At 41.1% G+C, this 25,316-nt stretch overlaps 1 protein-coding gene across 1 annotated transcript in view; it reads left to right on the top strand.

Annotated features, from left to right (window-relative positions):
• The window catches only part of kcnq1.1 (potassium voltage-gated channel, KQT-like subfamily, member 1.1), a 298,840-nt gene that overhangs the window by 189,746 nt on the left and 83,778 nt on the right, over positions 1–25,316 (top strand). Inside the window, exon 13 of the mRNA XM_034184774.1 lies at positions 21,595–21,670. Within this exon, the coding sequence (XP_034040665.1) occupies positions 21,595–21,670 (76 nt within the window). The remainder of the gene's footprint in view (positions 1–21,594; positions 21,671–25,316) is intronic.

Here is a 25,316-nt window from a genome sequence, read left to right as displayed (position 1 = left end):
CTTGTCTTTTCTCATTGTAAATGCTCTGAGCACAGAGAAGGAAAGTGAGGAAATCCACCCGATCGCGCACCATGCACGCTGGACAAACTGATCGACATAGCAGTGCTCCACACATTACCACAATAATTCAGCAAAATTCCTGGTGAAATTTATTAATCATTATTCAGGTTTTACTGGATCTACCAACAAAATTTAAAAAGTAGTATGTAGGTTCAAGTCTGCACTTTCAACAGTCATTCAAACTGAAACTGAAAATGTGGATAATTTGATGGGGTTCCGCCGTGATGCATATCTGCATCAAGCAACAAAACAAACTGAAATGGAATTGAACAGAGAATTAAGTGGTCAAAACAGAAAGTGAGAGTCACAAAATGATCTGTGTTTATCTTTTTTTGCCCCAAGGGTCCACATAGGTCTGGGTAGTCCTGTATGTTGAACAAGGACCAGAAATAGAAATATGATCTAAATATGAATTATAACACAGTCCTGAATGGAAAACTACAAGTTGTGGTTTGGAGTACCAAAACTATCTGGTGCTGTGGCTTTGCACAATAACCTTTATTCCATAGCATTTGTGCAAAGGAATAGACTTCACTATGCAGCACAGAACTTGTTTACCTGCCACCTTTCCGCCATTTTCTCTTGAATAAAGGAGTTCACCTTCACAGACTCATTCACTACTTTTCTGTGGTATTGAAACCAGATGACTAATAGCTCATCAAAAATCCTTGCATCACATTTTTTTTTTCCTTCTGGGCTGTAAAATATAATAATAATAAAAATAAATAAAAATCATGTCTCGTTTGTACTCACTGTACTTTACCTTGATGATATTCAAAGGGATAGCGGTAGAAACGTTTTATAGAAAGACGCATTCATAATGTACACGTGTTGAAAAGATTACCTTGGCTATAAATGCCATGTCAACCCACTGTTTTTTTTTTTTTTCTTACAGCTGTATCTCTTCCATGCAAGAAAAACTAAAATGGAGTTTCAAAGCAGGTCAGAGCTTTGAAATGTTAAAATTATGTGGAATGAGTTAATACAGCTGTATGTAAATGTTTGGGCACCCTGATCATTTCATTCCAGAACATTGTACTTGTTCCTCTACATGAATGCCTTAGTAGATTTTGAGCATTGTTTATGGTCGTTGTCTTGTTGAAAGATCCAGCCCCGGTGCAACTTCAACTTTGTCTTATTCATGAACATTGTTCTAAAGAATCTGCTGATATTGACTGGAATCCATGTGACCCTCAACTTTAACAAGATGCCCAGTACCTGCACTGGCCACACATCCCCACAGCATGATAGATTCACCTCCAAATTTTACTGTACGTAGCAAGCGTTCTTCTTGGAAAGCTGTGTTCTTTTTCAGCCATGCATTCCGCCCCTTGTTATGTCCAAATAACTCAATTTTAGTTTCATCAGTCCACAGCACCTTATTATCTCTGCCAAGGAGGTTATGTTTTCGGTCGCATCAATTTGTTTGTTGGTTGGTTTGTTAGCAGGATTACTCAAAAAATCCTCAACGGATTTCAATGACATTTTTACTAGGGGTGTATCTTGGCCTAACTTAGAAGTCATTACATTTTGGTAATGATCCAGAACATGATCCGGATCCAGTCATTTTTTTAAGGATTCTTTATCATTGCAGAATAGGGCCAGTATCAACATTTTTGCATCGAACGTCATGAAGACGGGTCACACAGGCTCAACAAAAATGAAGTTACGACACAACAATAATTTAGCATTTGTTTCTCCTCATGTGTAGTTCATGCAGTTTCTCTTTATACATCTCTTTAATACATTTGCTGAAGATCTAAGGCTTTGACCCTCTGGGGCCGACGCTGTCGTATACAATGGCTGAGACAAAACTTTAATAAATTCTGAATAAATTTTTAATGATATGAGACAGAAACATACTTTTTTGCTGAAAAGTTAACTCCACAGAATTTCGAGCCACCGTCCACCATCTTTGTACTCCTCATAGAAGCTGTGTGATGATGTGAGCAATGTTAGTGTCCAATTGGAATTGGTTCGTGTTACTATTTTATTATAGTTTGCTGTGTGTTTTGAATAAATGTGTGTGGAAAATTATTTTCCGCTTTACTTTTTCCTTTCTTATTTCTGATTGTAAACCTTTATTACACTTATAAAACACAACTATAGCATATATATTTTGAAAGTACAGGTTGTCCTGAAAAAAGAGACATAAAACTTGTGGGATGCAGGGAGAGCTGTTAACAGCAATAATAAAACATTTATGCCAGGTGAGAGAACTGTCCAAAAAAATGCCCTCGGACCTCAGAGGGTTAACCACTGAATCTGGCACATGACGGTAGATGCATGAAACGACGTGGAATAAGTCTCTTTGCCAAAGGGCCATGTGACATCAGTGACCCTATGGCCTTGGCGGAGGTTTGCGCTCTCCGAGTGCTTCTAGTTTCAAAATGAAGCTGGCTTGTCCAAATGTGCTTTAGCATACCTCAAGCGACTCTGTCCGCAGTGTACGCAGAAAAGGCTTCCTCTGCATTACAGCATCATACAGCATCTCTTTGTGCAATGTGCTCTGTATACTTGAACGATGCACAGAGACACTATCTGCAGCAAGATCATGTTGTAGGTCTTTGGAGCAGGTCTGTGGGTTGACTATGACTGTTCTCACCATCTTTCACTTCAACTTATGAGATTTTTCTTGGCCTGCAGTGGTGGATGCTGGTCTTTCAAGGAGGGGAAGCTCAATTTCGGCCGACATCATAAAATGTGTCGGTTTATTTATACTTAAATTCTACCCTCCGTTCCTTTTCAAGAAAATGATCTGTGACCCTGTCGTACCAACAAGGCGTCTTTTCCAGGGACTTGATTAGTGTCCTCTCAATGGCCAGCAGAGCTAGGCTGCTTAAACGGCCTTGGCCCATGGTGTTGCGGGTGTAAGACTTGAGCCACTTTAAACAGGAGAAGCTCCTCTCTACACCTGCAGATGTAGCTCCAATCATTGCCACTAATGACAATAGTTTGTACACCTGAGGCATTGCACTGTCCAACTCCATGTCTTTCAGAAACAGCAAGAAATCACATAGTTTTCCCCTGTTGCCCTGCAAGTCTTGGTTTGAATATAGGACTTGAAGTTCAGACCTCAGTCTCCCTGAATCAAAGAACTGGCCAAAACTTTTCAGGACACTCTGAAATGCCTCCTCTGGAAACACTTGTCTCATCTCATCAAATTTCCCTGGATTGACCAATTCCAAGAAGCGCAGACTTTCCAAATTTGCAAAACGCCGAGGTAGCTGCTCTGTGATATTGTCTAGGATGGCCATGTAGAGATTTCTGTAGCGCTCCTTGGGATCCTGTAGTTGTGACAGATGGCGTTTTCTCATGGGCTCAGTTTGTGGGTCTGATGTGAGATCTGCTGCTTTGGCATAAACAGCTTGGAAAGCCCCCTCTGACCTCTTCTCTTTGACAAAAGCAAGAAGAGACTCACTTCTTTTCTTGCAGTACAGAACAATGTCAAACACCACATCAGTCTCAGAGAAGATTTGTTCATATGTGTACAACATGAACACAAACTCAAAATCCTCCAGTTTCATCAGAAGGCCTTTGGCACAGTCTAATGTGTCATCATCCATGGACTTACTTATCTGCAATGATCATCTCAAAAGTTTGATGGAGGGCATCATAATTGTTTGCCACAGTGCTCACTATCCGTGATGTGAAATTCCATCGAGTAGAAATTCTATTTCTGGGCAACCTTGAGCAGCCTGCAGACTCAAGAAAAGACATCCTCAACACAACATTCAAATTGTCTGCCATTATGTGCAGCTTGCTACCTCGCTAGCTGGGACTGGCGCGAGGCTAGTGTGAAGTGTGTCCGCCTGTGAGTGCTTTGTGACGTGGAGGAGCTCAGCAGCACCCGCTGCTCGGTAGGGACAGAAACTGTGATAGAAGTCAAAAAGAGTGATAGAAGTCAGTCTCCAAACACAAGCAGCTACAAAAAAAACACCAGAAATAGAAGCTTGATTTGTCGCTAGTCGTTTTTAACAAAGAAAATGTCGCTAAGAGGATTAGGAAAGTCTCCAGTTCAACTCAGAACAGAATGAAAATTTAAAAATGCTCCCACGGATGTTTACACCAAAAGATCGCTGGTTCGCTCATTTCGCTGTCAATCAAAAAGGGATTCAGCCTCAGACAGATCATCCAATCATCATGCAAAAGCTGAGTGTCCGGGCCGGCCGAGGCCAGCCCACTGCCCCATAGACCCCCAGAGACGCTGAGCGTCCGATGGGCGGGACAAAGCCCAGCATTTATCCAATGACTCGTCTTGTTTCGCTGCACTCTTTGCTTCGCTATTGAACTCTGTGGACCCTCAGCGTCCACACTGTTTAAAGCACTGTGAAGCTGCGGGAATGAGTGAGAGGAAAGCCACGTCGTTACCAGTGATAAGAAGCTGATTCTGAACAAAAGTTGAGCGCGTTGTAGCACATATTTAGTCAGTGATATGTACACACAACAGTATATATTTGATCACTTATTTTTTGACATTTTAGGGGAAGCTGAGCTTCCCTTGCAGTCTTAGAGCAGTTGCCTCTTTTGCCCTGCCACTTCGGGCCTTAACTAGTACTGTGCCTGTGGTCTTTAATTTCCCCATTATGTTCCTCACAGTGAAAACTGACTGCTGAAATCTCTGAGATAGCTTTTTGTATCCTTCCCCTAAACCATGATGTTAAACAATCTTTGTTTTTTTTAGGTCATTTGAGAGGTGTTTAGAGGCTCCCATGTTGCCACTCATTAGAAGAACATTTGAACATTTGCAAATGGCCACCTTAAACACCCTTTCTCATGATTGGATTCATGTGTGTAAGGAGGTCAAGGGCCAATGAGCTTACCAAACCAGTTTCCTGTTTCAATAATTAGTGCTAATTGTATTCAAATCAATAAAATGACAAAGGTGCCCAAATTTATGCAGCTGTCTAATTTTGTTTAAATAATTATTGCACACTTTCTGTAAATACTAGAAACTTAATTTCACTTTTCAAATATCAGTGTGTTCATCTGCTATATGATATATTTAAGTGAAATTTCTGATCCAGATGACCAATGATTTATAAAGGAAAATCATGAAAATCATCAGGGGTGCCCAAACATTTGCATACAACTACATTTCTAACAAATCCAACAGCAACTCCAGCTCAGTTACTTTCCCAATCCAAGGAATTTCCCAAATAGTTGTGGGAGTTGCCATGACATGCATGCTCTTTGATTGGACTGTTGTCAGAAGGTCCACTGAGCTGTGGCTTCCAAATGTGACAGCTGCAGTGCTTCACAATCCTGGTCCTCACACCCACAGTACGGCACCTTATCCAATTCCATCTGCTTTAACAGCATATAATGAGTCAAATCTAGTCTGATAAGATGAGGAACAAACAGAAAATGTGCAGTACTATGGGTACCCTTTGACCAGCACTGAGAAACACCGGTTTACAGTACATGGAGTTGTACAGTGCTGTGAAAAAGTTAGTGCCCCCTTGAGCTTTTACATGTTTGATGTTTTTTAGGACATCAAAAAACAACACAAAAATCCAGGCTTTTTATATTAAAATATCTAAAATTATGCCCTTTAACCTCACAGTGAAAGTAATCTCTAAATTAGGAATTAAAAGAAATAAAAATCTAAAAGCCAAAATGATGGTGTGAATCAATAAGTGCCCCCTTTATTATAACGCATACAAACCATCACATTTACATCCAGTCTGCTTCAGACAAGTCAGGGGATGGATACATCAACATTTCAAAGACTTTGATTATGTCTTGGACTTTAATTACATCAATTATATAGAAATACAAACAGTATGGCACTCTATGGTAAATCTGTGTGGAGCAGATAGTTCTCAAAAACTAATACCCCCATCACACATACGCCGATTGAGGCCAAATGGCGTTAGAAAGACACATCCGGCCACAATCGGGAAATATTGAGGTGCGGGCTGAAGACCAACGGATGGCAGTCTGTGAGCATCTACATATTTGGTCCCATTCGTGTGTTGCTCATGTTCAAAACACTCTTAGCACCATCGAGATGCAACGCACATCTGACGACGGCCTGATCAAACACCTTAAGGGATTTTTCACCGGAGTACACAAACATGCGATCACTGACAGTTGTCAGCCTTTTTGTACGCTCTCTGGATGAACAACTCCTGTGCTCACATGTGCACACATGCACAAGTGCACCCCTGCGTGTGCACGCGGAGTGGCTGGAACAGTCATTATGAACACACATACACACAGCCGAGTGAACATTTCAGCCACACACTCGCACACTACGTTGATCACCTGTTCTACACATGCAGGCACACACGTGCATGCGCGTGTAGCAGCTCATTCAGCCATTATGAACACACGTGCACAGCTGAGTGAAGTTTTCATCTGGCCACACACTCGCATGCCGCTTGCATCACTTGTTCTATGCACGTACACGCGCGCACTCCGTTATGTGAGACGCACAGTCCTGCCAGCGCACCCTCCTCCTGATGAGAGGTCAGTTTAACAGTGGAAATGTGAGGATGAGCGAATATTTGATTGTGTGGGTGAGTGAGTGAATGAGTGACAGCTCCAGTGTTGGTGCCGTCTGACAGCAGTCTGTGCCATCTGACTGGGCGGCATCCTGCAGGTGTGCACGAGGCAGTACGGATGCGTTCTGACACGGCTGACCACGCCTCTTTTCCTCCCGACTGTGTCCGGATTATGACCACCTCTGGACTGATATTGCACACCGGGCATTTGCCCGCTGGCCTACTGGCCTGCGGATTTTAATTTTTTTTTTTTTGTAGCAGCTACGACTCGTCGTCACCTCTTAAAGCGCGGTGATAACAGCACACCTGCACTGAGCTTTACAAAGACATTTTTATGCTTTTCTCCTCCTTTATTTAGAGCTGAGCTGAGCCACTCCATATCTGCACATTAAAACAGCTGATCCTCCGCGACGCATCAACAACTAACACTATTTTCCACTCAAGTGCACCTAAACTCTCTTTCTGAGGACCACATGATGTGAAAACACAATAAAACTTTCTGACCTGTAAATCTGGTCATGTTTTCTGCATAAATAAATGTTATCCATTCTTTGTGCTAAAACGCCAAAGCAGGGGCGAATCCAAATGGAATGGGGGCGTGGGGCAAAGATGTGCCCCCCTCACAACACCCCTAGATTAAAGGTCCAGTTTTGAAGCCTTTTTTTACTACAACTACTAATACTACTTAAAATAATAATAATTTCGACAAGTAAAATGTTTAGAGAAAATTTAAATGTTAGAAAAATGTTAGAAAGAATTTAATAGTTACATTTATTAACAATGTAGGTTAGAAATTACACGTTTTACTGTTACAGTGCTGTCAACAGTTAAATATTAGGTCAAGAAAGAGGTCTTTATTTTACTTTTTATAAAACAAGTATATATTTTCATTGAAGTCAAGAAAGGGTGACTATAAAGTGAGGCGGGGACCACTACGGCCATGACGGTAAGTGAAGGTTAACTTCAGCTATTAATTGATGAACAGCAACCTAACTTGTTCATAAATCAGACATCTGTGTGTGAGAGAGACATTCTGATCTTCTGGTCTGAAGTAAAGTGCTGTCTAACTGGGTCACTCAGATATGAATTAAGGTTGGATATTATTTTCGTTCGTGCTAACTCTGCCAGTCACATAACCTAGCCTAGCAATGTAACTGTGCAAATGGTGTGCATGGCTAGCTACCATGCTGTCGCCGCCAGGTTGTTTCTTTATTTCTTTATTCTATTTGTGTGACGGTCATGCGTCGGTCATACGAAGTATGCTGTTTTGCACAGTCTGCGATGCGGTGGCGTGGTATAACAGCGTCCCTGTCTAAAATGTATTTTCTCAGGTCCTGGCATAATTTCACATACCTAACATTTTACTTTAAATTGAGAGTCATTCTCTAAGTTGATTAGCAACACAAATTGGTAATAAAATAAATCCTTGATGTTACTTGTAGCTTGTAGTGAGATAGACAACTGTCTCCATCTTGTGGCCTTTTTGTGTATTGCAGTTTCAAAAGTTCAACCTTTGTATCCAGTCATTGGTCCAGTCATCCACTCATTTCTTGCTTTATATGATGAATTGTATCACACAAGTAATGATATATTATTTATAGTATAGCCTACAGTATTTCTATAACAAATGTTTTTATATAATTTCTATTTCTAAATTTAAGTAACAAGGCTGAATGAAATGATGGCTTATTATGTCTAAAAAGTAATGTGACCTACTGTCAATAGATCGTAGTTTTGATAAGCCTATGATAACTGTATTTCGGGAGAACTTTTTATAATGTTTCTTATAGTATTAAAATGTATGTGTCTCCTGGTGCACATTGATCGGTTAAGGGACCAAAAAAAAACCACACTGTCACAGCAGGCTTAATTTTTTCCCCTTCGATACCTGGTGGTGGCCTGGTCTTGGTTAAAAATGCCCGGCCTGAAAAATTTCCCCAGTCCAACCCTGATTATGACCATATTTTGTGTCAGACTGGTTCCTTGCACATTCTTGCTATGTGTGACGGGGGTTTAAGGGACTGTGCAAGAAGGAGACGAGTGAGGAAAGTCACTAACACACTCAGACAACCCTGAGCAAGTTATAGGCTTCTGTGGCTGCAACTGGAGAAATTGTGTGTAGTGCAAGTTTTGAATTTTGCATCACCAGTTATACAGTTTCATGATCAAGCAGTATAGAGAAGGATTAAAAAGAAAACTTGAAAGGTCAGCTACAATTTGCAAGAAGGCACATCGGAGGTGCAAGCCTAGATTTGATCTGAGGCAAGTTAAAGTTGTTTTTTGTTGTTGTTTTTTTTTGGGGGGGGGGGGGGTGAAAGAAAGACTTCTCTGCTCCACTCCACTATGATGTTATGAGTAGTGATGCAAACCTGTTTGTATTTCTCCATAATTGATATAATTAAAGTCCAAGACATAATCACTGTCTTGGAAATGTTGATGTATCCATCCTCTGACTTGTCTGAAGGAGACTGGATATAAAAGTGATGGTTTGTATGTGTAAGGGGTCATTTATTTATTTACACCATCACTTTGGCTTTTAGATTTTTATTTCTTTTGATTCATGATGTAGAGATTTATTTTCACTGTGATCAGGGTTTTAGGTCAGTATTTTAGAAATTTTAATGCAGAAAGCTTGGATTTTTGTTTTATTTTTTGATGTCCTAAAGAAATTTCAAACATGTAAAACCTCAAGGGGGCACTAACATTTTCACAGCTGTGTATCAGAAAGACTCAGGAGGCAAGTTAAAGCTGATACTTTTAATGCAACAAGATAATGTACAGAAAGTGTAGTGTGCCATGAAGTAGATTTAGCATTGGTCCCCATTATGGTAGAGAGTGAAGCTGAGAGGATTGCAAATCTTGTTTACAGTGGTGGGCACAGATAACCAAAAAATTAACTTCGATAACAGATAATCAGATAACTGAAAAGTTATTTTTGATAAAGTTAAAACGATAAACCACCCAAAAATGTATCAGAAGTTACAGATAACCAATAAATTCCAGTATTGTCTCCGGTACACTTGCAACTACTAACAAGCTGATTTTAAGTTTTAACACCACAATCGCTTCTGAAAGCATCAAAAGCGACGACAGACCCAAACGAGTCAGCACTTCTGTCTTTGAGCATCCTCCCCCCTGCTGGAAGGTCCAGCTTACTACAAGGCTTCCAGCACAAACGCACCTGAGAGGAGCCACAAAGCTAAACTCTCTACTCAATCACAACGCTGCCATCAATAAAGCAGTGCTGACTTATGGTTTGATGTAAATAAAATGAACGCTGATAGAATAACTCCATTAATGTCTATTCTGTCATTTGTGCAAAGTTAAGATATAACATATATCTTTTAATGTTGAATAATGCACAAATTCTGAAGTTTTGTAACAGACACAGACAGATGGCATTCTGGGTAAAATGTGCCTCCGCTGTTGACTCATTCATTCTATGTAAACCAACACGTTAAGGTGAGGTGTGTCGTGTGTTGGTGTTTACAGATAAATGTGCTTTTGTAAAATATGCCATTTTTTATTTGTAAAAAAAAAAAAGCCAAGTTGTAATTAGATAACCGTCTGATATAACCAGTGTCAAAATAAATAGAACACTGCCATGATCTACTGGTGCCAGTGCGAGTTTTGGTTCTGTGGTACAGTTTGAGCTGGAACCGAGTACAGTGATTGAAAATATCAGCCCAGCTTCAGGGCGAATACTGCCATGAACACTACTGGCCAGTAGATGGCAGTAGAGAACTTGAAAACGTGCCAAAACAAAATTCCAGATAATCTGTGTCTGCTACTCTGCTACATTTAAGATGCATGTAATTTAATAAACGCAAACACAATAACATTGTCTATAAACCCAGAGAATATATTCACGAGAGTTTTAGGCACTAGAGTTTAATGCTGTTGTCCGTGGAGCCTGATCAGAGTGTCTCAAATGCATTTCTCATGTCGTGAACGTACTGAGATTACCCTATCATACCCATAATGCACCTGGACACAGCACATCCGCACTAAAATAAATTGTCCGAAATTAGTTTGGTTAAAATTTGAACCATAAGCTAAAAATGTATACCTCTGGATGACTTGGGTGATATTGCCAGCATATCAGTATGGGGTTAAAAGAAGTGAGTTTTTTGTGTGTGTGACCAGTTCTCCTTTTCCGCGAGAGGATAGAGCGGATTCTTCTAGAAGCAGCTCTCCTCTGTTTGCAGAGGAGAATTACACATCTGCTAAGAAACATTTAACAGGTAGGCGCTCAACTGATTTTAAAATTTATAAGTGTTTGTAGCTGTTCAGCTTTGTTTACCACATTAACGGTCAAAAAAATTATCGGACAAAAATTTATCAGAAGATAATTAGTTCGATAATGGTTTTCAAAGTTATCTGAAAAGATAATCCGATAATGAAAACATTATCTTCAATAATTATCAGTTATTGGATTATCAGAACTGTGCCCACCACAGCCTGTTTATAGAAATAGAAGGGGAGAAGCCTCTCCCAAGGCAGAGGAAATAGTGGAGTAGAAAAAGGCAAAATCATGCGTTTAGTTTCTTATGATATTACTCAACATATCTGGTCGATTGGTCGCTTGAAAATTCAAGATGGTGACCATTTTCCAAGATGGCCACCAAAATGACCTATCGAAAAGCAATTTTTGCATAGAAATGCTCCTGTTTGATCAGTTAAAGTTATATTAATGTGACATGCCATTTAGTTTTAGTTAGTATATTTTATAGTTTATAGTATTTGTTATGTTTTATTTTGCTTATGTGCTAAATTCTAGTGACGCTTATTACATTTAGTGTTAATGGTTTCCACCCAGCACATTTTTTTGAAAGTGTTCATCTCTTGAACCTACTGCATGTAGGCCTATTAAAAGGTGTTAAGTCTTGAATATATTATGTTGTAATATTTAATATCTACAGGCAACATGGACAAATGACAATTTAAGCCACTAAGAGTGTCTGTCATGGTTTGCCCCATCTTAGGCCTATGTTATGGTTTGTCCCATGTCTGTGCCCACTTTCCCTCTTATGGTTCTTCTGTCTGGCCCCGGTCCTTGATTTTCAGTTTGTTATACTTTAGCCATGTGTTGAGGTTTGTTATAGTCATTTCAGTCCTAGCCTTTGGTTTTCTTATATGTTGACTTTTAGTTCTTATCTTTGTCTTCCTGATTAATGCTTTGTTCTTTTCCAGTGAGTGTTTTTAATTTGACCTTTTGCCTTGCTTATTCGTGCTTTGGGTATGTTATTTTTGATCACCATTGGGTTTTAGTCACTGTCATGGATTTTTCTTACCCTTGCTCCTGTCAGTCACGCCCCATCTGTCACTGATCCTCTTGTCGCCTGTCTTCCCTTGTCATCTTGTCTGACCACGCTTCCTTCCTGAATGTTCTCTGCACCTGCCCCTCATCAGGCCCTGATTCCCCACTGTGTATTTAACCCTCATGTGTTTTATGTTCACTGCCAGTTCATTATGCTTTTCATCTTGTGCCACCACCCTAGTTCCAGCCTATATCATAGCCATTGTTTAGTCTTTGTTCTTGTGCCGACCCACGTATGACCCTGTTTTATCTTTTTGGACCTTGCCTTGACATCAGTCTCTGAATTCTGTTTTGCCGTATTTCTGAACCTTGCTTGTTTTTAGACCTTACATCTATCTAAAGATTGTCTGTCACCTCTGCATCACTGACTGTCATCCTGTGTACCATACCACTGCCTGTTCTCAAGATAAAGCCTTCTTTGATTACTCCCATTCCTCTACCTATGAGTCTGTTTGTGCCACACCACCACAATTCTTGACAGTGTCATATTGTTGGTGAAATATGAAAAATTTAACCGAGCCTACCTGAAAACCTACAACCACAGTGCAAGCTCACACAAATTAAATAAATAATAATGTTGTGACAAAAAAAAAAAAAAAAAACCTATCTGGGGGTCGATTTGGTGGCTATCGTTAAATTAAGTGCCATCTTGGATTTCACTGATGCTGTAAAATAGATCCATTGTTATAGGAGAATTTCAATGCAAAAAAAAAAACCTTTTGGGGAAGTCATGTTGATGGCCAGCTTGGAAAATGGCCACCATCTTGAATTTTGAAATGGCCAGTCAGCCAGATTTGTTAGCTGCTATCTTGGAAATCATCAGGCTAAATTTGTTGCTTGTACCAGCATTTGCATGATTTGACTGTAAAATTGATATTATCTGCTCCACTAATGGGGACCAGATGGTGGCGGAAAGATGGAGGAGGGGATGTCTGATCAGAGATCCGTAAACAGCAAGAAATGAGTGAGATGACTGATGATTTAAGGAATGTGTGTGGTTCCTACTGGTTGAGAGAGGATGAATAATGGGAAACACCTGCTTCAGAGTTAAAGCTGATGTTAAGTAACTGTTTCTGAGGGACTACTGAACGATTCTACCAGAAGACTCAGATCTTCTGGTACAATTGATAATTCTGTATTTCTTGTTCATCTGCAAGATGTTTCCAATCATTCATGTGGATGCAGAAACTAAAGTAGTTCAGCGTTGGAACTTTTTCAGGTACTTGGACTTGAACTCAAGTACTTTTTCAAAAATGCTAAACGTACTTGGCCCAAGTACATTTGAAAAGTACTTGAATTTTCAAGTAAATTTCAAGTAAAGTAAATTTAAATATTTTGAAATCAAGTATTTTTTCAGGGATTTTCCCACTAGTAACTCAAATAATCAAATTAAAATAAATTATATATCAAATGTTTTTTCTTTTTTTCTTAATTAAATGAACATTTCTGAACTTGATTAAAATGATATTGTTTGTCAATCAACTATGATATATATATTATGAATTATATTAATTCATCCATCACAATTAGAAAATGTTTATGTGATAGTTTGAATTTTGTTCCTTTTCACGTCGGTTAATTGATGTGGTTAACACAGCAATATATTTGAATATCTTGCCTTGATCATAAGTAATTGAGGTGGTTATTGAGTTAGTGAGTTAATTACAATAGGTACTGAGTAGTTAAAGTGTTCAACTGAGAAGTTGAACTACTCAGGTGAGTGAAGTGAGGAGAATCTCAACATGCGTGAGCACTTACTGGGCTGCTGTATAAACGAGTGACATCTGGCACATCATTCACTCACTCAACTGACATCATGGATAAAAAGCCATCTATTGGTTGGGATCACGAACCCAGAAGATGAATCAACAGCTGACAAGTACGACATCAACTGTCTCATCACTGCCCCCCAGCCCAGCATCCACGCCTCTCACCAACAGCAGCGGCAGCCCCCTTCTATTCAAGTCAGCCCCTGCAGCCAGGCCACCACCTCCCAGCTCAGAAGTTGACAGCTACCTGGCTGAGCCCACCATCAAAGAGAAGGAAGGCCCGCTCACCTTCTGGGGCATCTCTGCCACCAGGTTCCCCAGTTTGGCCCTCTTTGCAGAAAAGCATTTCCACATCCCTTCTTCATCAGCCCCAGTTGAGAGGCTGTCAGGATAACTGAGATACTAACATTAGATACTTACATGTTTCAGTGTCCAGATCAGGGGTGGGCAACTTGTTCCATAAAGGGCCAAGAGGGTACAGGTTTTCTTTGCAGCCACTGAGTCCACCAGGTGATTTCACTGATTAGTATCACTTTGAGCAGATGGAATCAGTTAATCAGTGAAATTGTCATCTGATTGTCAAATCAGTGAAAATCAGCTGCTTGCAAGGAACATTCTCAATAGGATTCAGTTTCAGCATTTTGCTGCCCAGTGACCGGAGCAGTCAGGCTTCACATCCAAGAAGTCAACTCTTGACCACATTTTGGCCCTGCGGGTCCTCATAGAACACAAGTGTGAGTATTGGCAGTGCGTCTTTGTGACCTATGTTGATTTTTGCAAAGCATTTAATTCAGCTGATCAGACTGCTTTCTGGGACATCCTCGGTATTCATGGGATCCCCAAGAAGCTGTTGGACATCATAGGCAGCCAATACACACATGCTGTGAGTGCAGTACTGTGACTGCTGAATTGTATATGACAGGCTGGAGAATCATTTTGGGATTACTGGGTATGTCTGTACATGACTGACATTGTACTTAACTCTCACTGTGACATTTTACAAAACTTTCATTGTGTCTTGCACAACAACACTACCTCTAAAGGCACTGTCACACCATGACGATTTAGCCAAAGTATGCTGACCTTATTAAAAAATGCTGGCATAAGTCCAATAAATTAAGTGTAATTTTTTATAAGTTAAGAGCAAGTTGACCTATGTTGAAGCTCGTTGGAACACGTTGAAGCTCGCTAATGAACGTCCTAATAAGCTGAACTCCTCAAAAAATTTTGGGCATGCTGAAAATTTTCAATGAGTGCCAGCGTGTGGCTCATAGGTCCTGCACATGCTGGACATCAGTTGTAGGTAAGTTATGTGATTGTTGGCAGACATTTCTTGTAATTTACTCATCTGTCCATTAATGCTGGCCACTGATTGGCTGAAAGCTGCGGTCCATATGCAGAACGACTGTTTCATTCACACACGGATTAAATCTGACCTCTTCATTTGAGTCCAGTTCACCATCACAGATGGACATGAATCCACATAAAGCTCCTGATTTTTGAAAATGACCTCGGAAAATCCTTTAATTTGTGGCTGGAAACGCAGCGCTTTAAAGCAAGTCTCTCTGTGTTTTTTTCTGCTGCAGGTGTGTTTCTCATGCCGGTGTCATGCTCTGAACACACTGAAGTGCTGTGATCATTTAAACCTTGCTCGCTGTCGCTGTGGTGTGATCATCAGATGACCCGATCAATCGATCAGGGTGATCACACCTGATTAATGTGCTGTTTAAACATTTAAAGTGCAGTGACTGTTGGTGATCACCACAACAACAGATCACACAGCACTTCATTCTTATCACACCTGATCACGGTCGACTGGCGCTTTAAAAGTTAAATTCATCACAACGTTTCATTATTCAGGTCTGTGATGACCTGATCAGGTCTGATGAGCGGAGCTGAAAACAGCCGCGCTGCTGCTTTAAGCTCCGCTCATCAGGAAGCAGCCTGTGCTTAAAGAGTCACAGCACTCCATTCATTCACGACAGAGTTTTCCACAACCTGTCCACTCATCAGCATTCTGTACACAACGAAAATGGTCCACCAAGATAAAAAATGAAAATAAAAAATAAAATTATTGTTTTATTACTCTGTTTTTGATGTGCATCACACGGTGCAGTACTGACCCAAACCCATGGGTGTAAACTGGGCTGTTAGTAGGCGCTGGTTAATCGTCAAGGTGTGACAGCTGCATTAATTTATTAGATGTACGACAGCATATGCCAGAGTTTATAAAGCAGCAGACGCTGGTTAATCGTCAAGGTGTGACAGGGCCTTAACCTTGGTAACATGAAATATGGGATTCCACAGGGGTCCATCTTAGGCCTCCTGCTTTTCTACCTTTATATAGCCCCCCTTGGACACATACTGTGGTGTTTTGGGATTATCTTTCATTGCTATGCTGATGGCACTCACTTGTACATGTCAATAACTGCTGGCTATCTCATGCACATAAAGTGCTTAGAGGATTGCCTTGCCTCACTGAAAAGCGGAGTGTCCAGCAATTTCTTACTTTTAAACTTGGACAAGTCCAAAATGATGGTTCTGGATCCAGCGAGACATGGACATCAGTTTGACCAGCTTAATGCTTAACCTAGGCTCGTGTATCATACAACCCCAATTCCAATGAAGTTGGGACGTTGTGTAAAATGTAAATAAAAACAGAATACAATGATTGATATATGGCTTTCGCTTTGCATGGTAGAGTTTTAACTTGCACTTGTCGATGTAGCGACGAACTGTGTCAACTGACAATGGTTTTCTGAAGTGCTCCTGAGCCCATGCGGTAAGAACTGTTGTGTGGGCCGCTGAATAGGAGGTACTGCTGGCCCACCACCACCAGAGGGCGCCCTGCCTGGAGTGCGGGCTCCAGGCACCAGAGGGCGCTGCCGCATCATGGGAGTAGCCTGGGTGACAGCTGTCACCCATCACCAGACACAGCTGTTCCACTCAGCACAGAGGTATATCAGGAGGACGGCGTCTCCACCTCAGTGCCGAGATATCGCCTAAGACTAAGGTAGTATTCTCTGCATTTATATATATTAAACCTTTTCAGGACTGGTGACTACAGATAGCTTCACTGTTTTGGATAAGTACTCACCTTCCTGCTGTTCTTTGACAAGAGGTGGAGGCGGCTTCTCCCCTCTCCGTTACTGGGTGCGGTCATCCACGCCTGTGTGTTGTCGCTCTCTCCTGCCAGCAGTACCGGATCCGACGAGCGGAGGCAGTGGCCACCTGGGAATTCGGGACTTGGCGGTTCCAGTATTTCCAGGGTTCGGTGGCAGAGGAGATCTGGGTGGTTCCGGTTCGACTGAGACGGACGTCTCCTACCTTCGAGCCTGCCCACACGACACCAGCGGATTCGACCCCAAATTGTGTTTGTTATATTAATTGTGCCTGTTTCACAGAAGTAAATCTTATTTACCTTCTCCATTGTCCGTTCATTGCGCCCCCTGTTGTGGGTCCGTGTTCCAACACTTTCACAACAAGAACCTTTACACAATGATGTTGGTTTTTAATGCAGTGCCACCTGAGGGATCGAAGGTCACGGGCATTCAATGTTGGTTTTCAGCCTTGCCACTTGCGTGAAGAAAGTTCTCCAGATTCTCTGAATCTTCTGATTATATTATGGACTGTAGATGATAGAATCCCTAAATCCCTTGCAATTGAATGTTGAGAAACATTGTTCTTAAACTGTTGGACTATGTTTTCACGCAGTTGTTCACAAAGTGGTGATTCTCACTCCATCTTTGCTTGTGAATGGCTGAGCCTTTTGGGGATGCTCCTTTTATACCCAATCATGACACTCACCTGTTTCCAATTAGGTGTTCTTTGAGCATTCATCAACTTTACCAGTCTTTTGTTGCCTTGTCCCAACTTTTTTGAAACGTGTTGCAGGCATCCATTTCAAAATGAGCAAATGTTTGCACAAAAACAACAAAGTTCATCAGTTTGAAAATTAAATATCTTGTGTTTGTGGTGTATTCAACTGAATATAGGTTGAAGAGGATTTTCAAATCATTGTATTCTGTTTTTTTTTACATTTTACACAAAGTTCCAACTTCATAGGAATTGGGGTTGTACATCACACTGACAAAGTAAGGAACCTTGGGGTGACTTCATCGTACACTGTCCTTTCACCTACACATTAGAGATATTCCGAGGACTGCTTCCCTGTGAAGCATAGTAAAGGTTCATCTCATCTTATCTATGGCTTATGCAGAGACCCTGATCCATGCATTTGTCTCTTCTAGACTGGACTACTGCAGTGTTCTATTTTCTGGATTTCCACAGTCCAGCATTAGGGTTCTCCCAATGGTTCAAAATGCTGCTGCCAGACTCTTGACAAGAAGCAGAAAGTTGGACCACATTACACCCATTTTGGCATCTCTTCGCTGGCTTCCTGTCTCTTTGAGGTCGGATTTTGAGGTTCTGTTATTGACCTATAAACTAACACCTCCCTACATAGCTGACTTAATTAAACCCTACATACCAGCCTGGGCTCTACGTTCTCAGGGTGCAGGACTACTTTGTGTCCCTAGAGTGCATTAAAAGTCTGTGGGCCATAGAACCTTCTCTTATCGTACCCCTGTCTTATGGAATGATCTCCTTATGGAGATAAAACAGTGAGATTCCGTAGAGACATTAAAGTTCAGACATAAGACGCGTTTATTCTCCTTTTTGTATGGCTACCATACTGGCATAGTATGGGACTGTGCTTCTTAGCCCTTTAAATTCATTTTATTAGAAAAGAACGTCTCGGCCTCCCTTCATCTAAAATCTGGGTCTATTAGTGAAGCTTAGGGCTAGCGGCTGGTGATCACCTTAGTATTCTCTCTGCTTTAGTGTTGATTTACTGCTGATGAACTCTTCCTTAGATGCAGATTTTCTGGCCAACTGATTCTGCTCTTTTTCTGTTTCTGAGGTACTGATGACATCACACAAGACTGACAGCTGCAAACCACAGGGTGCTGCACTGATCATGAGATGCCATGCCTGAAGCTGATGTAGCACACTGCAGTCTGTGTTTGGAATAAAGTTTGCTGCAGTGACAAGCCCACTGACGGCATGATGGATGAACTCTTGCCCTGCACCCCAGGGTGCTGGATGAACCCCTGTCTGTGGTGTAAATGCTTGTGTGGTCATGTCAACAACTGCACCTTGTTTTTGATGTTGCTTTCTTTGATTTCCTGTTTTCTCTTTCTTCAGCTTTGTAAAACTTTGTAAAAACCTTGTAACTGCAAGAATGGCCTAAGCAGTGGGTCACCCCTTTGAGTCTGGTCTGCTTAAGGTTAATTCCTCAATATCATCAGAGGGAGTTTTTCCTTACCACTGTCACCTGTCTGCTTGCCCTAGGGGTTGGTAAGGTTAGACCTTACTCGTTTGAAGCATCTTGAGGTTTGTAGGGATATGGTGCTATATATGTAAATGTAATTGAAATTAAATTTTTAGTCTTTTTCATCAAAAGCTGTGGGTTTTGTACAACTACTTTGGTCTCTGCATTCAAGTTTGTTTTTGCTTTCTTTTTGTCATTTTAAAGTTTTCCACTAACCATTAACATTAGGAATGGCTGAGAGCCTGCCTGAGGGCTTTCAAAAGTGTGAATCTCCATGCAGCTCTCTTTACTTACTTTAACTGCACACATCAATGTTTCATTTCTGTAGATGTACAGTAGGTTGCTAATTCCTTGTCACAGTCATATGTATAAAATGCAAGAGTAACAATAGCATCATCTAGGCAAAGTAAAAAAAAAAAAAAATAGATTTAGGGAATTCAGAATGACATGAACCATTTTTACAGTAATTTTTACAGTACCATACTACAATTTATCTTGATATATATTACACACTTAATAATTTAATGTGCTAGCTACATTCCATGAAGTTATTACCTTATTATTCTAAAGCCTCGGTCCCACCGAATAATGAAGGCTGAAGAAGGAGCCACGCATGGGTGTGGGGTGATTATTTGAAGAATGACCCACGTTTTCATCTTAACACGTATCGACTATGAAGGTGCCACTATGTGCCTCTCTGTACCCCACATGTGCCGCGTAGCAGCCTCTAGTGAGCCACGACCGACCTGTCATTACAGCCTCGAATGGCTCGCATCAGCCACACTAAGCCACGTAGTGCCATGATAGCGCCATGATAACGGCATGTTGGCGCACGTTTCGGCATGAGTTTGGTCCAAACCTCCAGCCCTCCCACACCTGGTCCCTTCAAAGTGTGGGTTTTCAATTCACAGATTCACAGCAGCATTTAAAGATGTCCCTTCTTCTTTTTTTTTTTAACGCAGTCCAAAAATAGACACTCCATCACAGTTCCGCAATTGTGCGCTGTGCGCCAGGCTGCAGTCCACCTGTAATGCACCAGACCAGCTAGACCCGAACCATGGGTTCCTGGAGAGCCGCCTCTGTGCTCCTCGCTGGCTTTATTTTTTCCCTGGCTTTAAGCACAGTCATTTTTACAAGGTGATTCCACTTTTGACTTTGTGTTCGTCTGTTTATTTCTGCAAAAGCGCTCTTTTGCGCGCGGTGCCGTTCTGCATATAGAATGAGGTGGCCGTTTTATTATATACACCTGTGGATCATTTTCAATATATATATTTATTTCTTCCGCAGCTTACAAGTCACCATGATACAACTTTTAACTTTGTGTTATGTCTTCAAAATCGCTCTTTTGCGTGCTCTCCACCCGTGTTGCTGCACAGCTCCTGCTCTTAGCTGCTCCACTGGAGTTATTATCTTCCATGGCTTTAAACACACATCCACTTTCACGCAGTCACCCAAATTTTAACTTTGTGTTCGTCCAATATTGACTGAAATATCACTCTTTTGTGAGCTGGCGTTCTGCCTAAATGCTCGTTTGAAGCGTGATGAGGAGTCACTACTGCCTCAGTGCGCACACACAGCGGCGCTCATGTGATACATTAATTCCAGAAGTGATTACAGGTATTTTCGGCATCCAAGGTTTGACAGAAAATGATTAATCCGCTACAAAATAATTATTTTATATAGAGTCCAGCGCACAGAGCAGGTGGAATTTGGTGCCCAAAGAGGAGTCCCGCTCCAAAAATAGCCTCTCAGGTCCTGCCTCAGTGCGCACACACTGATCCATTAACAAGATATTAAATCAACATACTTTTACATACAACAGACGTCAACATACAGACATACTTTTATAGCAAGGAACTGTTTTATCAAGCTATAAAAAACATTAAAAATAATTACCTTAAGCTGCTCAAAATACATCCCACATGGAGCAGGAAAGTGTCCAGATCAAACAGTCCTCTGTGATGCCAGAAGTGATTAGAAGTGTTTTCAACATCCAAGGTTTGGCAGAAAATGATTAATCCACTACAAAATATATAGAGTCCAGCGCACAGAGCAGGTGCAATTGTGTGCGCAAGAGGAGGAGCCGCTCCAAAAATAGCCTCTCAGGTCCTGCGAAGGTGCCAGGCGCACGGATAATGGACTTTTTGCAGACTCGTAAGCACCACGCAAATGCCTCTAAGCCGTCGCTGTAACTCGAACACAAACTGCGCCACGCTCAGAGAGGAGCCTCGTTAACTGAAAATAATGCCTCTAAGAGCCACTCTGAGCCACTATAATGCCACGATAGCTCACGAAACAAAAAAAAACAGGGTGCGTGGCTCCTTCTTCACTCCTTCTTCACTCCTTCTTCACTCGGTGGGACCGAGGCTTAAATATTGAGAACTATATACGATGCTTAAAATAGTCAAGTTCTTGGCACAAAAGAGCCTAATGAGAAGAATCCGAGCCTGTGTCCACTTAAATGGTTTTAATTATATCCTGAGCAGTGCAGGTGCAGAAGTCAAGGACAGTTTTTAACTGTTGTCATTCATAAACATGAAGGTGAAGCTCTTTGCTCGAGGAGGAAATGTGCACTGATGAGCCATATGCAACTCTTTCTTGCAGAATGACTGAGTCTCACCGAAGAGCAATCCGAGTCATCCAGAGAATGCGCTTTTTTGTGGCAAAGAGAAATTTTCAGGTGAGTATAACAATATTGAACAGCATGTCAGTGTTGCTGTCATTAACATTCAAAAAATGATTTGATTCTGAGCTGTGAGATGATTACATTTATATTGCTTTGCATCAACAGTTTTTAATGATCACTTTTATACCTTTAGTGTGGTGTTGCAAAAAAAGGGCTAGGAGTCAGAAGTTGCTATTTTTAAGTGTCATTGTCCTAGAATTGTTCTAAGGGACCCTCAGACCCCAAAACAGGGCCAAAAATGACATTTTGCACACTTCAATTTATTACTGAAAAGCTGCTCTAATAACTTTATTTTATAGATCTGCATATACAGTAGATTCATTGAATGAATGTCACTGTACTAAAGAGTTTCATTGACCATGAATCTTTCTGAAGGCTCCCATGGCTCCTGTAATGGTTAAAAATCAACATCCACTGATTTTGTTTTGTTTTTTTGTTTTGTTTTTTATTTTAAATAAGTACAGACATACCTTTGGTCACAATTTTGTCATAAATTCACTTTCTGATTGAATCCCTGTGCCCCCCCACTTCCAGAAGTGCCAAAAATGGCATTTTTCACATTTTACTGTTCATAGATGAAAAACCGCTCAGCTTTTCCTTGATTCTGCATATAGTGCATCTGGAATGTATTCACAGAACTTCATCTTTTCCACATTTTGTTATGTTACAGACTTATTCCAAAATGGAGTAAATTTATTTTTTACCTCAAAATTCTACTCACAACATACCATAATGACAACATGAAAAAGGTGTGGGTTTTTTTGTATGTTTATTAAAAACAAAAGCTAATAAAGACTAAGAAATCACATGTACATAATTATTCAGAACCTTTCCTCAATACTTTATTGATGCATCTTTGGCATGAATTTCAGCCTCAAGTCTTCTTGAATATGTTGCCACATCCTTGGTGCACCTATCTTTGGACAGTTTTGTCCATTCCTCTTTGCAGCATCTCTCAAGCTCCATCAGGTTGGATGGGAAGTGTTGGTGCACAGCCATTTCCAGATCTCTCCAGAGATGTTCAATCACATTCAGTTCTGGGCTCTGGCTGGGCCACTTAAGGACATTCACAGAGTTGTCCTGAAGCCACTCCTTTGATATCTTGGCTGTGTGCTTAGGGTCATTGTGCTGCTGAAAGAAGAACTGTCGCCCCAGTCTGAGGTCAAGAGTGCTCTGGAGCAGGTTTTCATCCAGGATGTCTCTCTATACATTGCTGTAATCATCCTCCCCTCAATCCTGACTCGTCTCCCAGTTCCTGGCATCTTTTTTTGTTTGCTTGTTTGTTTGTTGTTGTTGTTGTTTTTTTGTTGTTGTTTGTTTTTTTGCAGATTTTAGCAAATTTATTAAATATAAAAAACTAAGAAATCACATGTACTTAAGTAGACACAGTTTTATGCACAGGAACGTTAGTTTAAAGGTGCGTTTACACATAACCAAGACGCGTTACGAATGTCATTTTTCTGTCGTTCATGACACATTCCTGACATTCTTAATGTGACTTAACACATGTGAATAGGTTTCTTAATAGTGCGTGTTGGTGCGTGATAGTCTTGATATTCGTGGAGCATGTTTTTGCCTGTCAAAAAATCTTCCACGAATGTCACACACTACCCTCATTTCGTCTCACGTCATGGAGGTCGCAACTGAGACTATTGATCCGTCTTGATGAGTAGTGATCCTTAATAGAACGTGACAATGTTCATAGTGGTTCCTGTGATGGTTCTTGGAGCCCAAACTGTCATGCATTATTGCGAAGTGGCACGGAAACTGTCAAGTTTTGACACAACTTGTAACACGGCATCACATTTCACTGCGCGCCACGACAAATCAGTTTTCTGTCATGTGCGCACAATTAAATTCGGCTCCAAATGTCATTCCACAGTTCCTGCTGAAGCTCCTCAGGACGTTCCTGCAGGTGTTCCACCTGCTGTTGTATGAGCGAGAGAACGAGTCTGAGCCAGAGCAACCAGAGGAGCAACAGGAGACTCACGTGCAGCCAGACATCTCTGCACCTCCTCCAGTTCGGCAGAGGAAGAAGCATGCGCACAATTAAACCCTGCTGCACCCCATTCAGTTTGATTGCTGACACCAAGTCGGCTAAAAGACTAATTTCAGTGCTCTTCAGCGCGCTCCTGCAGGTGTTCCACATCCTGCATGTGCATGATGTTTGGGAAAATGCGCGAGACGAGCCGCATGAAGCCACACATCTGGCTCTGTCCTCCTCCTCCTCTCTGCGCCACTCCACGGCACAGAGCCCAACTACGCATGCAGTCACAAAGTTCTTCTGAAAAACTGGAGTGATCTGAAATCGGTTGGATGAATATGGGTGTGTGTGTGGGGACAATTCACCTCATTCACAGTGTGACAGAACTTAACGATGCGCTGTTACGCTCAATAGCGCGCAACAACGCGCAACAACGCGGAACACTATTCTTGACCGTGCGTAATGGTTCCTGATAATTCTCCAACAACACGTGCCATTAATCGTAACGTGTGGTAACAGGTTGCAGCAGTTCCTGAGGACACTTGATGCCTCTGCCCCAAATAATCACATTCGTGATCAGCGGCCAAGAATGTGTACTTCATGGCATTCGTGACTTGTCATAAACGCAGCATAAACATGAAACAGTCTCTGATCTGAACGTCATAACCTCCGATAGGATTGACCAAAACTCTGTTTCACTGAACACAGTAAAGCCACTGGCTTAATATTTACATATTTATTTTCAAATATACAAGGGATGTACTGGTGACTGACATTTTGTGGATATGAACAATGATTAGCTTTATTATGGAGACAGTTTGCTACTCATGAGGTGCTGAAAGATAAAGCAGTGAAAGAACAAAGTAAACTTTGTTGTTGTTGAATTAAGTGAATACATCTGATTGGAATTTAGTAATGAATTTTGGGGTCGCCAATTATTATTACGAAAATTACCAAATGAATAAGTATAAACCATGTGCTCTGTGTAAGCCTGATCCTGTCAGATCTCAGAAGCTAAGCAGTGCGGCATCTAGTACTTGGATGGGAGACATCTTAGGAACACCAGCAGCTCTGTGTATTTCTCCTGGTAAAACTAGAGTTGCACCAGGAAGGGCATCCAGTGTAAACCTTGTGCGGATTTGGTGGCCCACTATGGCAACCCTGACCCAAAAACTGGAGCAGCTGAAATGACAATGAAGAAAACCACTTTGCATCTCTTTTGACAACAAAGCCCCGATGAACCTTGGCTGGTCACTTACAGTTGTATGTAAAGATTTGGGCACCCCTGATGATTCCCATGATTTTCTTTTATAAATCATTGGTTGTTTGGATCAGCAATTTCAGTTAAATATATCATATAGCAGACAAACACAGTGATATTTGAGAAGTCAAAGTTTATAGGATTTACAGAAAGTGCAATAATTCTTTAAACAAAATTACGCAGATGTATAAATTTGGGCACCCCAACAGAAAAAAAAAAATACATCAATATTTAATAGGTCCTCTTTTTGCAGAAATAACAGCCTCTAAATGCTTCCTATAGCTTCCAATGAGAGTCTGGATTCTGGCTGAATGTATTTTGGACTATTCTTCTTTACAAAACATTTCAGGTTTGTTGGTTTCTGAGCATGGGACAGCCCACTTAAAATCACACCA

The sequence above is a fragment of the Thalassophryne amazonica genome, chromosome 2 (genome assembly GCF_902500255.1).
Source record: "Thalassophryne amazonica chromosome 2, fThaAma1.1, whole genome shotgun sequence".
Taxonomy (NCBI): domain Eukaryota; kingdom Metazoa; phylum Chordata; class Actinopteri; order Batrachoidiformes; family Batrachoididae; genus Thalassophryne; species Thalassophryne amazonica.
Note: the sequence above shows the minus strand (reverse complement) of the source record. Positions and strands in the feature narration are given on the sequence as shown.